The sequence below is a fragment of the Chiloscyllium plagiosum genome, unplaced genomic scaffold (genome assembly GCF_037043375.1).
Source record: "Chiloscyllium plagiosum isolate Xiang-an unplaced genomic scaffold, Cpla_swu_hap1 HiC_scaffold_12, whole genome shotgun sequence".
NCBI lineage: Eukaryota > Metazoa > Chordata > Chondrichthyes > Orectolobiformes > Hemiscylliidae > Chiloscyllium > Chiloscyllium plagiosum.
This window is the reverse complement of record NW_028270150.1, coordinates 49,010,844-49,025,384: the sequence shown is the minus strand read 5'-3', so window position 1 is coordinate 49,025,384 and position 14,541 is coordinate 49,010,844. Positions and strand designations below refer to the sequence as shown.

The 14,541-nt window shown below is 41.2% G+C and overlaps 1 protein-coding gene across 1 annotated transcript in view; it reads left to right on the top strand.

The window, feature by feature from the left end:
- The first annotated feature begins 223 nt into the window (after positions 1-223).
- The window catches only part of LOC122555183 (immunoglobulin superfamily member 3-like), a 244,144-nt gene continuing 229,826 nt past the window's right edge, over positions 224-14,541 (top strand). Inside the window, exon 1 of the mRNA XM_043700921.2 lies at positions 224-604. Coding sequence (XP_043556856.2) covers positions 565-604 — 40 coding nt within the window. The 5' untranslated portion in view covers positions 224-564. The remainder of the gene's footprint in view (positions 605-14,541) is intronic.

Here is a 14,541-nt window from a genome sequence, read left to right as displayed (position 1 = left end):
CCATGACTCTTTGTTCTGTTTCTCTTCGTTCCTCCCTTACTATTCAGTGCCGGTGGTCATCGATTCTGATCCTTTCCACTCACTCGTTTTCTCAAGGCTGGGCCAGCCCACATTTCCACCCCCTCCTTGACGTCAAGGCTCCAGCCCCAGTGGTGCTATGTAACTGGATCGCTATCTCCCAGCTCCTGGGCGGATCCCAACCATTCAAACCATTGCACTCCAGCCTATAGACATAGTGCTTGTGTGTTCCCAGTCCAACGGAGCCGCTGCTCGAATGAAGTGAGGGGTTGAGGGCTGGAAAGAGAGTGTGAGGAGCCCTGAACGCACTTCGGCCAAACGCAGCCCTCACCTGGAGAGCAGACCATTCCTTACTGCAGAGACAGCTGGTGCTTAGCACCTTCCAACACCTGCGAGTTCCCTGTCTCCAGTAACAACATCGAGGCGCTCAAAACGGAATCTTCAGTGATTTAGGATTAAAGAGCACTAGTGAGAGGGACCGAGCTGTAATCTGATTATAAACAGAGGCGTCCTTTATACAGTTGGAAGCAAAGCTTCAGTTAAAAAATGAATTGCCTTCCTATTCACTTGATCGTAATGATATTGGGTGAGTTTTTATTTTTGAAAACATTAATAACCGTTGCTTTACGATTCAGTGTTTTGAATTGTTCTTAACAGCATCTTATAACCGCGATGTTCTTGCATCAAAAGTACACTTCTAACAGGTTCATAGTTTTCGATTAACGGTGTTTCAGTTGCAAATTAAAGTCTTCACTGTTAACTAAACAAATCCTTGGATATACCGTGACATTATAGTAGCTCCGGATTGTACAAATCACCTCTTCAGAGAGTCGCATAAAGGCAGTCTCTGGTAGGAATAGATTTTCAAAGTGCAACATTTTTTCCCAACATTTTTCAATATCTGTTTACAGTTGTACTTTCTTCGGACAAACATACGTTAAATTTTTGTTTGGAAAGGAATGATAAAGCTCATTAATAGATCTTAACTCTCTCGAATCGCCGCCTTTTTTTTCTTTTTGTTCAGTGACACTGGCAGAACCTGATGATGTTCATGATCAAACAGTTCCTGCTGGATCTCAGTACTGAAAGCCCATGTTTGTTTACTTGTTCAGTCTGGATTGACTTCTGATTATGTTGATCAAACCTGGGCTCATATTGGCCCCATGACCTTTACAGTAGAAGATAATTGAATTAGCATCACGATTCTGATGGTTTTCGATTTCAGTGCTGATGTACATCTTGTGATGATGCCACAGGCATAAGGTTATTTGAATATCATTCCATGTATAAAATTAGAATTGAACAGAATAATTCCAGTCCAGCACCTACCCAATTAGATACTTTGATCTGGATTTAGTTTGTATATCTTGAGATATGTGTACAGCTTAGAATATTAAAAAAACTTCAAATAGTTATAAATCACAATGTTTAATGCCATTTTAAAAAAAATATTAATTTAATTTGATGAATTCACAGCAGAGTTTTCTGAAAATGGGAAATGGCACTGAAATGAGCCATGTCTCAAATTACTGCATTTCTGGAAGTGTAAAACATATTCATTCAGAATGTTAATTTTAGAAAGTATATATTTTCTCTCAAAGTGAGAAATGACTATTGAGGAATAGAACACTTATCTAGTTTGGCACTGAGCAGTCACATCAAGCATTCCAGAGTCAGGTATTTTATGGAACAAACAAAACTCTTGAGGAACATCTTAACACCAGTTTCAGAAAAAAAAAGCCTAATTTAGCAACATGAATTTTCATGACCTTCTAAATTAACTTATTAACTGGTATGAAAATATAAGAAGAAGAAAAATAACAAAAAGTAAAATCTTTGTCCTCAATTCATGGTACTCTCATGCACACCCTACTCCCAACCGTTCGATGTCCAGGAAGGGGCCAAAAAAAAAAAGACCTGTGGCTGAATGAGCTAAAGACTTTCCAAATCCCAGAAGCAACTTTGGAAAATCACGATAGCCCATGCACATCACAGTTGCAATTAACCATTTAAAGAATCATAATGGCTTGGTGTCATTTTTTGCATTTATCTTCACAGTAGAAAACAGAAATATAAAGAAAAATAGAAAATCAGGGCAAATGGAGGAATAGTCTTAAAATAACATGATCAACACAAAAAAGTACAAGGAAAACTATTGGGAGCATGGACTATCAAGTCACCTGGTCCTGATGGCTTAGATCCTTAAAGGAAGTATCTGCAGAGATAGTGGAAACATTAGTTGTAATCTTCCAAAATTTCCTTTCTTCTGGAAAGGTACCAGCAGATTTGAAAACTACAACTGTAATGCCACTATTTCAGAAAAGATGGAGACAAAAGCTGGAAATTATGCCCCAATTATATTCAGATCTGTCATTCCAAAAATGCTAGAATGTGTTATTAAGGAAATAAGTGAGACGTTTAGAAAATCATCAAGCAGTCAGAGTGGTTTTATGAGAGGGAAAATGTGCTTGATAGATTTATTAGTCTTACAGACTTATGTATGAACATACAAATTAGGAACAGGAGTGGGCCTTTCAACCCCTCAAGCCTGCTCAGGGCTGATCATATGATTTCACATTCCTCGCCCCAATAACATTTTATCTCCTTGTTTATCAATAATTTATCTAATTCTGTATTAAAAATATTCAAAGACTGCTTCCACCACACTTTCAGGCAAGAGATTTCCAAAGATTCATGATGTTCTTGAGAATAATCTTCTCATCTTTGTCTTAAATGGGCAACGCATTTTTAAACAATAATTCCTAATTCTAGATGCACCAACAAGAAAAAAAAATCCTTTCCACATTCAATCTGTCAAGACTCTTTAGAATTTTATGTTTCAATCAAGTCGCCCTTCTAAACTCCAGTGGATATATGCTGAACCTATCCAAACTTTCCTCATAAATCAACCTACCCATTCCAAGGATTAGTCCACTGGTTCCCTTATATTAACAGCACAAAACTCAGATAAATAGGTTAAGTATGATTTGCCTTTTGTGAGACCATGTTGAATCTGCCTGATTACTTTATATTTATCTGCAGGGGCAGATCATGCCTCACAAACCTTATTGAATTCTTTGAGGAAGTGACAAAACACATTGATGAAGGTCGAGCAGTGGATGTGGTGGACATGGATTTCGTGAGGCATTTGATAAAGTTCCCCAGGTTAGGCTCATTCAGAAAGTAAAGAGGCATGGGATAGAGGAAACCTGTATTGTCTGGATACAGAATTGGCTGGCCCATTGAAGATGGTGGGGGGGGGGGGGGGGGGGTGATGGTAGATGGAAAGTATTCAGCTTGGAACTCGGTGATCAGAGGTGTTCCGCAGGGATCGGTTCTGAGATCTCTGCTCTTTGTGATTTTTATAGATGACTTGAATGAGAAAGTGGAAGAGTGGGTTAGTAAGTTTGCTGGTGACACGAAGGTTGGTGGAGTTGTGGATAGGACGTAGGGCTGTTGTAGGATGCAACAACACATTGACAGAATGCAGAACTGAGCTGATAAGTGGCAGATGGAGTGCAACCTGGAAAAGTGTGAAGCCATTCACTTTGGAAGGTTGAATTTGAATGCAGAATACAGGGTTAAAGGCAGGATTCTTGGCAGTGTGGAGGAACAGAAGGATCTTGGGGTCCATGTCCATAGATCCCTAAAAGTTGCCACCCAGGTTGATAGGGTTATTAAGCAAACATATGCTTTCATTAGCCAGGGGGTTTAAGAGCCACAAGGTTATGCTGCAGCTCTATGGTTAGACCACACTTGGAATCGTGTGTTCAGTTCTGGTTACCTCATTATAGGAAAGATGTGCAAGCTTTAGAGAAGATGCAGGGGCAATTTACCAGGATGCTGCCTGGACTGGAGGGCATGTCTTATGAAGAAAGGTTGAGAGAGCTAGGGCATTTCTTATTGCAGCGAAGAAGGGTGAGAGGTGACTTTATAGAGATGTACAAGATATTGTGAGTGCATAGCCAGAGATATTTCTTCCATGGTGGAAATGGCTATCATGAGGGGGCACAATTTTAAGGTGATTGGAGGAAGGTTTAGGGGAGTTGTCAGAGGTAGGTTCTTTACACAGAGAGTGGTGGTTGCATGGAATGCACTGTCAGCAGTGGCAATAGAGTCAGAGACATTAGGGATATTTAAATAAGTTTTGGATAGGCACATGAAAATTAGTACAATGAAGGGCATTAGGTTAGTTTGATCTTAGAGTAGGATAAAAGGCTGGCACAACATCGAGGACCAAAGGGCCTGTACTGTGCTGTACTGTTCGATGATCTATATGCCTGGCTATAATGTCTTTAGTTATGGCTTCTAACATTTTTGCTATGCAGAAATTTGGTCCGTTATTTCCTTCTTTCAGTCTCCCTTTTGATTGAATGAGTTATATGTGCAATCTTCCAAAATAATGATACTATCTCTGAATCTAACAAGCTTTGGAAAAATTCAAACTAATGCATGAATTATCTCATTAGTTACCAATTTGAATAGTTTAGGATAAAATCCACCAGGATCTGGGACTTGTCAGTCTTCTGACCCAATGATTTGCTCAGTATAACTTCCCTAATAATTGTAATTTTCTTGAGTTCCCATCTCCCTTCCATTTGCTGATTTACAGCTATTTCTAGGATGTCACTTGTGTCCTCTGTAGAGAAGATGGATGCAAAATTTCTGTTGATTTCATCTGGTATTTCCTTAATTTTCTCTTAATACTTCTTCAGTCTCATTTCCAATCAGGCCAACTTTTTTTTTGATACCTTTTACTTTCTTTAATATTTATGGAAACTCTTACAATTCGATTTTATATTTCTAGCTAGCTTTCTCTCACTTTTTTTCCCATCTTTATTTAACCTTATAATCATTTTTTGCTATTCCTTATATTCTGCCCAATTCCTTGATCTCGCACCCATTTTTGTGCACTTATATACTTGATTTAATGCTTGATACTAACTTTAATTTTTCTAGCTTCTGTATCCTTCCTTTGGAATTTTTCTTTCTCTGAAGTGTATCTATTCCATGTATTGTGAACTATCCCATTAAATGTATGTCATTATATCTCCAATCACCTGTCACTTATTCTAGTTTGCTATTAGTTAGCTGTACTGTCAGATTTTTCATCAAGTATAAAATGCTCACCTTGAACCTTTTCTTCTCTCCCTCAAACTGATTGTAAAACTCAATCCTGTTATGATTGCATATAAGAAACAAGGTGGATAAAGGGGCATCTGTAGATGTAATGCATTCAGATTTTCAAATGATATTTGAAGAGGTGCCATAAAAGATATTGCTGCACAATATTAGGAGTTAATGGTGTTGAGGGTGATTTATGAGCATGGATAATGGATTGACTAACTAACAACAAACTGAGATTTAAGATAAATGGGTCACTTTATGGCTGGCAAACTGTAAGTAGTGGAGTGTTACAGATATCAGCACTGGGTCCTCAAATATTTGCAGCAGCAGGTCAGGGGCTAGGATTCCTGTGGGAAGTATCCAGTTCCTGACTCACCAAAACCTCCCTCTGATAATACCCTCTACAACTACGTCACAGGACTGCAGAGGTTCAAAAAGAGAGCTCAGAACCACATTCTCGTGGGCAATAATTGCTCACCAAAGCAGTGATAGTCCAGCAGCAATAAACAAATTTTAAAAATTAATAGATGGAATATAACGGGAGCTATGTACATTAGCAGAAAGAACAGAAGAATGGAATGTTATTTAAATGGAGAAAAATGGCAGAATGCTACAGTGCAAGGAACTTGAACCTCTTTGTAAATGAATTAATAAAATTGTTCCTTTTATTGCAGAGGAATGAAGTATAAATTGGAGAAATCTTGCTGTAACTGAATGGACAAACATACCTGGGGTATAATTTTGCTTGTTTTACTTAATGAGGGATATTTTGCATTGAAAGCAGCTCAGTGAGTGTTCATTACTCTGATCCCTGGGATGACGAGTTAGTCTTTTGAAACGATGAGCAAGTTCATTCTTTTTCTCATTGTAGTATAGGAAATGAGAGATGATCTTATTGAAACATATAAGATTTTGCAGGAGTTTGGACTTTGAATAAATTCAAGGCTGAGTTAGACAGATTTTTGATTGACAAGACTATTAAAATTTTCTGAAGGACAAGCGGAAAATTGGAGTTAAAACCATGATCTTATTGAATGGTAGAAGCTGCTCAATGGACTCGATTACCTATTCCTGATCCTGTTTCTCATGTTATGATGTTAGTATGCACGTTGTTGTGCTTCAATCCAGAGAGTAATGACTCTGCTAATCCTTTATGAATGTTGCAAGCATGAATCTTATTTTATATTCTTCTTCCATTTTAAATAAATTATTGAACTGAATTGAATCATTTCATTAAAAATCTTGTTCATATCTTTTTGCAAGTTCCCTTGAACTAAAGAAGCCTAGTTTTTAGAATGGTTTATATCTTAAACCAAGTATTTGAAAGATGAGTAACAATGTGGTCATGTACTCTGCATCCTCTCCAGAGATGCAATATAATTTGCCTTGTGCAGAGGCCAAAACATAAAGTTAATTCAATTCAATTCAAAACTGGACACTGTACTTCATAACAGAGCTTTATATAACCTAAGTAGAGCACTACTAGCTGTAGGCTTGGAAATACGGTCTAAATTCTATTAGCTTTTACAATGGCCATCTCACATTGCTTCAACAGGTTTATTGAACACTTATATCACTCAAACAGTTTAGATCTAGCAATGGCAAAAAAATCTGTCAACAGCTAAGGGATTGGAAATTTGTCTTGGGTGGTGGTGGTAACCATAACTGGAATGATCACTCAATGTGTGCACCATTTGTTATTCAGTTCCATGCACTGTGTATTCATCACCACCTCAGACAAATTTCTGTCTTAAGGATATTCAATGGTGAATGTAAAAATGAACTGAGAGTGAGAATTATAAACAAAAGTTTTATTTGCTGTCCGTTATGGAACAGTTAGCGGTAGATATGCCAGTTGAATGCCATATTTACTGCTTGATTATAAAATTTGCAAACAAAAGGGCAAAGTGTGCATTTAGAATGAATAAATCATTCTCAGTTTGATAAGCCCTCTTTAAATTCCTGTGCAGAGGGATTGACACTGTATATACATATTATTAGTTACACTGTTTCCCAGACATCGCTACCTTATTGTGATGAGATTACTCAATTCCTTACAGACTACAGGTTTGAAATTTCTCTTGGTATTCTGGTGGGTACCTGTCTGTTTGAAATCAATACTTTATTTCGGGAAAAGAAGAATAGCATTTTCTTTTCTGTTCAGTGGAATGATGACTTTGAAACCTCTTCACCTATACTCCTGAGTTGATTGTAGGTTTCCAATAAAAAAAATCTGAATAATTCTGGAAGATTTACCTGTAACAGCTTCTGAAGTAGTATTTTGTATCTTCAGTTATGAGTTTATAAAACAGTGAAGATAACATAATTGTACAAAGTGTTTCATAAACTTCAGATACAAGTTCTATATCAAGAGATGAGAACGAGGGTGGGTCCGATCAAGGACAGTAGTGGGAGACTGTGTATTGAGTCGGAAGAGATAGGAGAGGTTTAGATTAGATTAGATTACTTACAGTGTGGAAACAGGCCCTTCGGCCCAACAAGTCCACACCGCCCCGCCGAAGCGCAACCCACCCATACTCCTACATCTACCCCTTACCTAACACTACGGGCAATTTAGCATCGCCAATTCACCTGACCTGCACATCTTTGGACTTGAATGAGTACTTTTCTTCAGTATTTACAAACGAGAGGGACCGTATTGTTGAAGAGGAGAGTGTGAAACGGACTGGTAAGCTTGAAGAGATACTTGTTAGGAAGGAAGATGTGATGGACATTTTGAACAACTTGAGGATAGACAAGTCCCCCGGGCCTGGCGGGATATATCTGAGGATTATTTGGAAAGCAAGAGAGAAAATTGCAGAACCGTTGGCAATTATCTTTTTGTCTTCACTGTCAACGGGGGGTGGTACCAGGGGACTGGAGAGAGGCGAATGTTGTGCCCCTGTTCAAAAAAGGGAATAGGGATAACCCCGGGAATTACAGGCCAGTTAGTCTTACTTCGGTGGTAGGCAAAGTAAGGGAAAGGGTACTGAGGGATAGGATTTATGAGTATCTGGAAAGACACTGTTTGATTAGGGACAGCCAGCACGGATTTGTGAAGGGTAGGTCTTGCCTTACAAGTCTTATTGAATTCTTTGAGGAGGTGACCAAGCATGTGGATGAGGGTAGAGCAGTGGATGTAGTGTACATGGATTTTAGTAAGGCATTTGATAAGGTTCCCCATGGTAGGCTTATGTGGAAAGTCAGGAGGCATGGGATAGAGGGAAATTTGGCCAGTTGGATAGAAAACTGGCTAACCGGTCGAAGTCAGAGAGTGGTGGTAGATGGTAAATATTCAGCCTGGAGCCCAGTTACAAGTGGAGTTCCGCAGGGATCAGTTCTGGGTCCTCTGCTGTTTGTAATTTTTATTAATGACTGGAAGAGGGAGTCGAAGGGTCAGTCAGTAAATTTGCAGATGATACGAAGATTGGTGGAGTTGTGGATAGTGAGGAGGGCTGTTGTCAGCTGCAAAGGGACTTAGATATGATGCAGAGCTGGGCTGAGGAGTGGCAGATGGAGTTCAACCCTGTCAAGTGTGAAGTTGTCCATTTTGGAAGGACAAATAAGAATGCGGAATACAGGGTTAACGGTAGGGTTCTTAGTAAGGTGGAGGAGCAGAGGGATCTTGGAGTCTATGTTCATAGATCTTTGAAAGTTGCCACTCGGGTGGATAGAGCTTGGAAGAAGGCCTATGGTGTATTAACGTTCATTAGCAGAGGGATTGAATTCAAGAGTCGTGAAGTGATGTTGCATCTGTATAGGACCTTGGTTAGGCCACATTTGGAGTACTGTGTGCAGTTCTGGTCGCCTCACTTTAGGAAAGATGTGGAAGCTTTGGAGAGGGTACAGAGAAGATTTACCAGGATGTTGCCTGGAATGGAGAATAGGTCGTACGAGGATAGGTTGAGAGTGCTAGGCCTTTTCTCGTTGGAACGGCGAAGGATGAGGGGTGACTTGATAGAGGTGTATAAGATGATCAGAGGAATAGATAGAGTAGACAGTCAGAAACTTTTTCCCTCGGTACAACAGAGTGTTACAAGGGGACATAAATTTAAGGTGAAGGGTGGAAGGTATAGGGGGGATGTCAGGGGTAGGTTCTTTACCCAGAGAGTGGTGGGGGCATGGAATGCGCTGCCTGTGGGAGTGGCAGAGTCAGAATCATTGGCGACCTTTAAGCGGCAATTGGATAGGTACATGGATGGGTGCTTAAGCTAGGACAAATGTTCGGCACAACATCGTGGGCCGAAGGGCCTGTTCTGTGCTGTATTGTTCTATGTTCTATGTTCTATGTAGAGCAGGCAAGTATTTCCATCTCCCCATGATGCTCCAAAATGGTTTTGATTCAATGATGTACATTCAGAGTGTAGTCTCTTATTATGTAAGATATTTGTATACTTAAAGACTTTGCTGTTTACAGATGAAAATTTAATGAAAATTACGAAGTGAATTTGTGACATTGGTTGAAGTTAGATAAACAGTGACAAATTGGAGATCACATGCTTATGCCACACTGACGTGAAACCTATGTTTAAAACTGAAGCAATTCTAGCTGACTCATGACTTGAGCTTTATAACAACTGCATAACTGCATTATTTTGCAACAAATCAGTAGCCTAGACTTTCCTCTCTTTCTAGGATGGCATTGTGGACAGGAGAGAGAAATTAGGGAATTTTGTCACCTCCTTAGAATCCCTACAGACCCATCAGCCCAACAAGTCCACACCAACCCTCTGAAGAGTAACCCACCCAGACCCATTCCCCTACCCTATATTCACTCCTGACTAATGCACCTATCCTATATATCGCTGAACACTGTAGGCAATTTAGCACACCCGATTTACCTAACCTGCACATCTTTGAATTGTGGGAGGAAACCGCAGCACCTGGAGGAAATCCACGCAGACACACTGAGAATGTGCAAACTCTATGTGGACAGTCACTAGAGGTTGGAATTGAACTCAGGTCCCTGGTGCGGTGAGGCAGCAGTGCTAACCACTGAGCCACCATGCTGCCTGACATGAATGGGATTTTCCTGGAGAAGTGATATTTAGGTAGATGTAAATATATCTAATAATAATGAATAAGATGCAGTATTGCATGCATTTTCTTTCATTATGCCTAAGTAACTCTAGGTTGCTAAGGAGATGGGTAACTTAAAAACCACAAGCTGGGGAATAGGCAGCACTTTTAAAAAATATTTTTATGGGATGAACATTACTGCCATCTTGAGAGATTGATGTTGCATTGCCTTTTTGAATGCTTTAGATTAGATTACTTAGTGTGGAAACAGGCCCTTCGGCCCAACAAGTCCACACCGACCCGCCGAAGCACAACCCACCCAGACCCGTTCCCCTACATTTACCCCTTCACCTAACACTACGGGCAATTTAGCATGGCCAATTCACCTAACCTGCACATTTTTGGATTGTGGGAGGAAACCAGAGCAGCCGGAGGAAATCCACGCAGACACGGGGAGAATGTGCAAACTCCACACAGAGAGTCGCCTGAGGCGGGAATTGAACCCAGGTCTCTGGCACTGTGAGGCAGCAGTGCTAACCACTGTGCCATTGTGCCGCCCACTAACAGCACGTTTGGTTTGGAACCCTCTATACTAAAATGAAAATGTTTAAAAAATCATTGACCTTGTTCTGTTACACAGAGGCAACTATTAAGGGAGTACATAAGAACAGCAGTTGTAACATACAAGCTTCTCTTCTCCCATTCCAGTGCTAACTTTCAGAATTAGACCCCATTACACTGTACTTGCATTGTTTGCCAAGGTTAATTTACTCTAGTCAGCTTCTGGGGCCACAATGAATGCAAAGTTCACTTTGTAGTTCTAACCAAATAATTGCTGAAAATGTGTTGCTGGAAAAGCGCAGCAGGTCAGGCAGCATCCAGGGAACAGGAGAATCGACGTTTCGGGCATAAGCCCTTCTTCAGGAAAATAATTGCCATGAAAGAAGCTCATCATATTTAATAATCTTGAAGAATCTTACATGGCCTAAAGAACATGAGCTGTGTTGAGAAATGTGGGAGTCAGAGTGACAGCACTGTACTGCATGCAAGGTCCTTCCTGTTCATGTACCCATCCAGATGCCTTTTGAATGCTGTAATTGTACCACCCTTCTTCACTTCCTATGGAAGCTCATTCCATACACACACAACCATCTGTGTGAAAAAGTTGACCCGTCGGTCCTGTTTAAATCATTCCCCTCTCACCTGAAACCTATTCCATCTAATTTTGGATTTCCCCACTCTCGGAAAAAGACCTTGGCTATTCAACCTATCCATGCCCCTCATGATTTTATAAACCTGTATAAGGTCACCCCTCAGCCTCCGACGTCCCAAGGAAAACAGTCCCAGCCTGTTCAGCCGCTCCCTGGAGCTCAAACCCTCCAACCTGGTAACATCCTTGTAAATCTTTTCTGAACCCTTTCAAGTTTCACAACATCTTTCCTTTCGCAGGGAGACCAGAATTGCAAGCATATTTCAAAAGTGGTTTAACCAATGTCCTGTACAACTGCAAATGACCTCCCAACTCCTGTACTCAATCCTCTGACCAATAAAGGGAAGCTCACCAAATGCCTTCTTCACTATCCCATCTACCTGTGACTCCACTTTTAAGGAACTATGAACCTGCACTGCAAGGTCTGTTTGTTCAGTAACACAGTAACCCCCCCCGAACTTACCATTAAGTCTATGAGTCCTGCCCTGATTTGCCTTTCCAAAATGCAGCACCTCACATTTATCTAAATTATATCCATCTGCCACTCGTCAGCCCATTGGCCCAACTGATCAAGATCCCATTGTACTCATTGTCCACTACGTCTGCAATTTTAGTGTCATCTGCAAACTTACCAACCATACCTCCTATGTTCACATCCAAATCATTTATATAAATGATGAAAAGCAGTAGCCACAGCACCGATCCTTGTGGCACACTGCTGGTCACAGGTCTCCAGTCTGAAAAGCAATTCTTCACCACCACCCTTTGTCTTCTGTCTTCGAGCCAATTCAGTGTCCAAATGGCTAGTTCTCTCTGTATTCCATGTGGTCTAACCTTGCCAACCAGTCTAGCATGAGGAACCTTGTCAAATGTCCATATTGATCATGTCCACCACTCTGTCTTCATCAATCTTCTTTGTCACTTAATCAAACCAAAAATCTCAATCGAATTTGTGAGACACGATTTCCCACACACAAAGCCACATTGACTATCCCTCGTTAATCCTTCCTTTCCAAATAGATGTAAATCCTGTTCCTCAGGATCCCCTCCAATAACTTGCCCACCATGATGTCAGTATTATGTGAGAGGTCAAATGAAGCTTTTCTGAATGTTGGGAGCAACATATTGCATTTTCAAACAGAGTTCCAGGTATTGAGACAAGATTCTTGCTAGGGATCACTGAGATGTTCATTTCTGTGGTTTATTGCTCACAGCTGGCTTCGTTAACTGCAAATCTCGCTTCATTAATATACAGTTTTTCCTATGCTACTATTTGCCGTAAGCAAACTCAGTGCCAACAATTCCTGACATGAAAGTCAGAGCAAGCACCTGGCAACTTCAACTCAATGCTTGTTCCTGTGGACCACCATCTTGGACAGCTCACAGCAACGTCTCATGCTCTAGAGCAGCTGACACTTCTCCCACCCCAGAGTCCATACATGTGGGCATCCATACTTTCCAGCATCTCTGGACTCTCATAAGCATCTTTCCTATCCATTTCCAGAACATTTAAAGTCATAAAGATGTAGAGCATGGAAACATACCCTTCAGTCCAACTCGTCTGCACCAACCAGATATCCTAACCTAATTCACTTCCATTTGCCAGCACTTAGCCCATATCCCTCTAAACCCTTCCTATTCATATACTCATCCTGATGCCTTTCAAATCCTGTAATTGTACCAGCCTTCACCACTTCCAGTGGCAGCTCATTCCAGACACGCACCATCCTTTGCATGAAAATGTTGCCCTTTAAGTCCCTTTTAAAACTTTCTCTTCTTACCTTAAACCTATGCCCTCTAGTTCTGGACTCCACTACCCTGGAGAAAAGACCTTGTCTATTTACCTATCCGTGCCCCTCATGATTTTATAATCCTCTATAAGTTCATCCCTCAGCTTCCGACACTGCAGGGAAAACAGCCCCAGCCTGTTCAGCCTCTCACTATAGCTCAAATCCTTTAATCCTGACAACTTCCTTGTACATCTTTTCTGAACCCTTTCAAGCTTCACAACATGTTTCCTATAGCAGGGAGACCAGAATTGAATGCAGTTTTCCAATAGTGGTCTCACTAATGTCCTGTACAGCAGTAACATGACCTCCCAACTCCTATGATCAATGCACTGACCAATCAAGGCAAGCGTATCACATGCCTTCTTCACTACCCTGCCGAACTGAGACTCCACCTTCAAGGAACTATGAACCTGCACTCCAAGGTCTCATTGTTTGGCAACACTTTGCAGGACCTTACCCTTAAATCTAAAACTGCACTTTTTGGATGCATTGACAACTAGCATTGCAATGTTGCTGCAAGGATACTTAGCATGCAGCTCACAGATTGGACTAGGTTGCACCTCAGGGATGTTTGCATGCAAGGTCTTACAGCTCATTGACCTTGAGCCAACTTGGATGCTCACTGCATTCCTGCATTACCTTACCTTGTCACACTTTCCGCACCCCGCGTTGCCCACCACCTCCAGCAGCCAGAGCCACTAGATTCTCAGTTCTTCTGTCTCACCTTACAATTTAGCACAGGCACAAAGCGAGGACATTTGTCATGGTTGTCAGCAGTCCCCAGTAACGATACGTCAGACGTCTTTCAGTCAGTGTACGCCAGTGTAATAAGTCAAGGACAGCCTCCAATATCATTCCAGGGGCTTAGACGCAGTCAGTCAACCACTTGGAGCAGTCAAGACCCTCTCCTACAAAGGAGTGAGAGTCGAAATGTTAGGCAGCCCACCTGTCAGCTTGACTCTTTTTGTCCTTTTATGGGCTGTTGTCTCCTACAGTGGGAGGAAGGGAGGGATTCAGTGAGATGAAAGTGGGGCCACAGCTATTATTGTGAATCCAGGTGGGAAAGTGGAGAGTTGTCCTGAGTGAGTGAGTAGGAATTGCAGAGAACCTGCAGGCTCGGTATTGTTGGGATAGGCAAGAGTCAGTGAGGATGATGCTGCATTCACTTGTGAGAGTAGCAGAGCAGGGGAGAGCTGGGTGCGATAGCAGAGATAAAATGAGTGTAGACTCGCAGAGAGAAGGTCGTGGTGTATGATGGAGTGGAGAGGTCATTGATTTTTTTTCAGACACTGCTGGGTATCGTCCAGACAGCTGAAATCACTCTGATTTGCATGGCAAACTCCGCTCAGGCCAGCAGGCTTTGGTATTGTGGCCTTC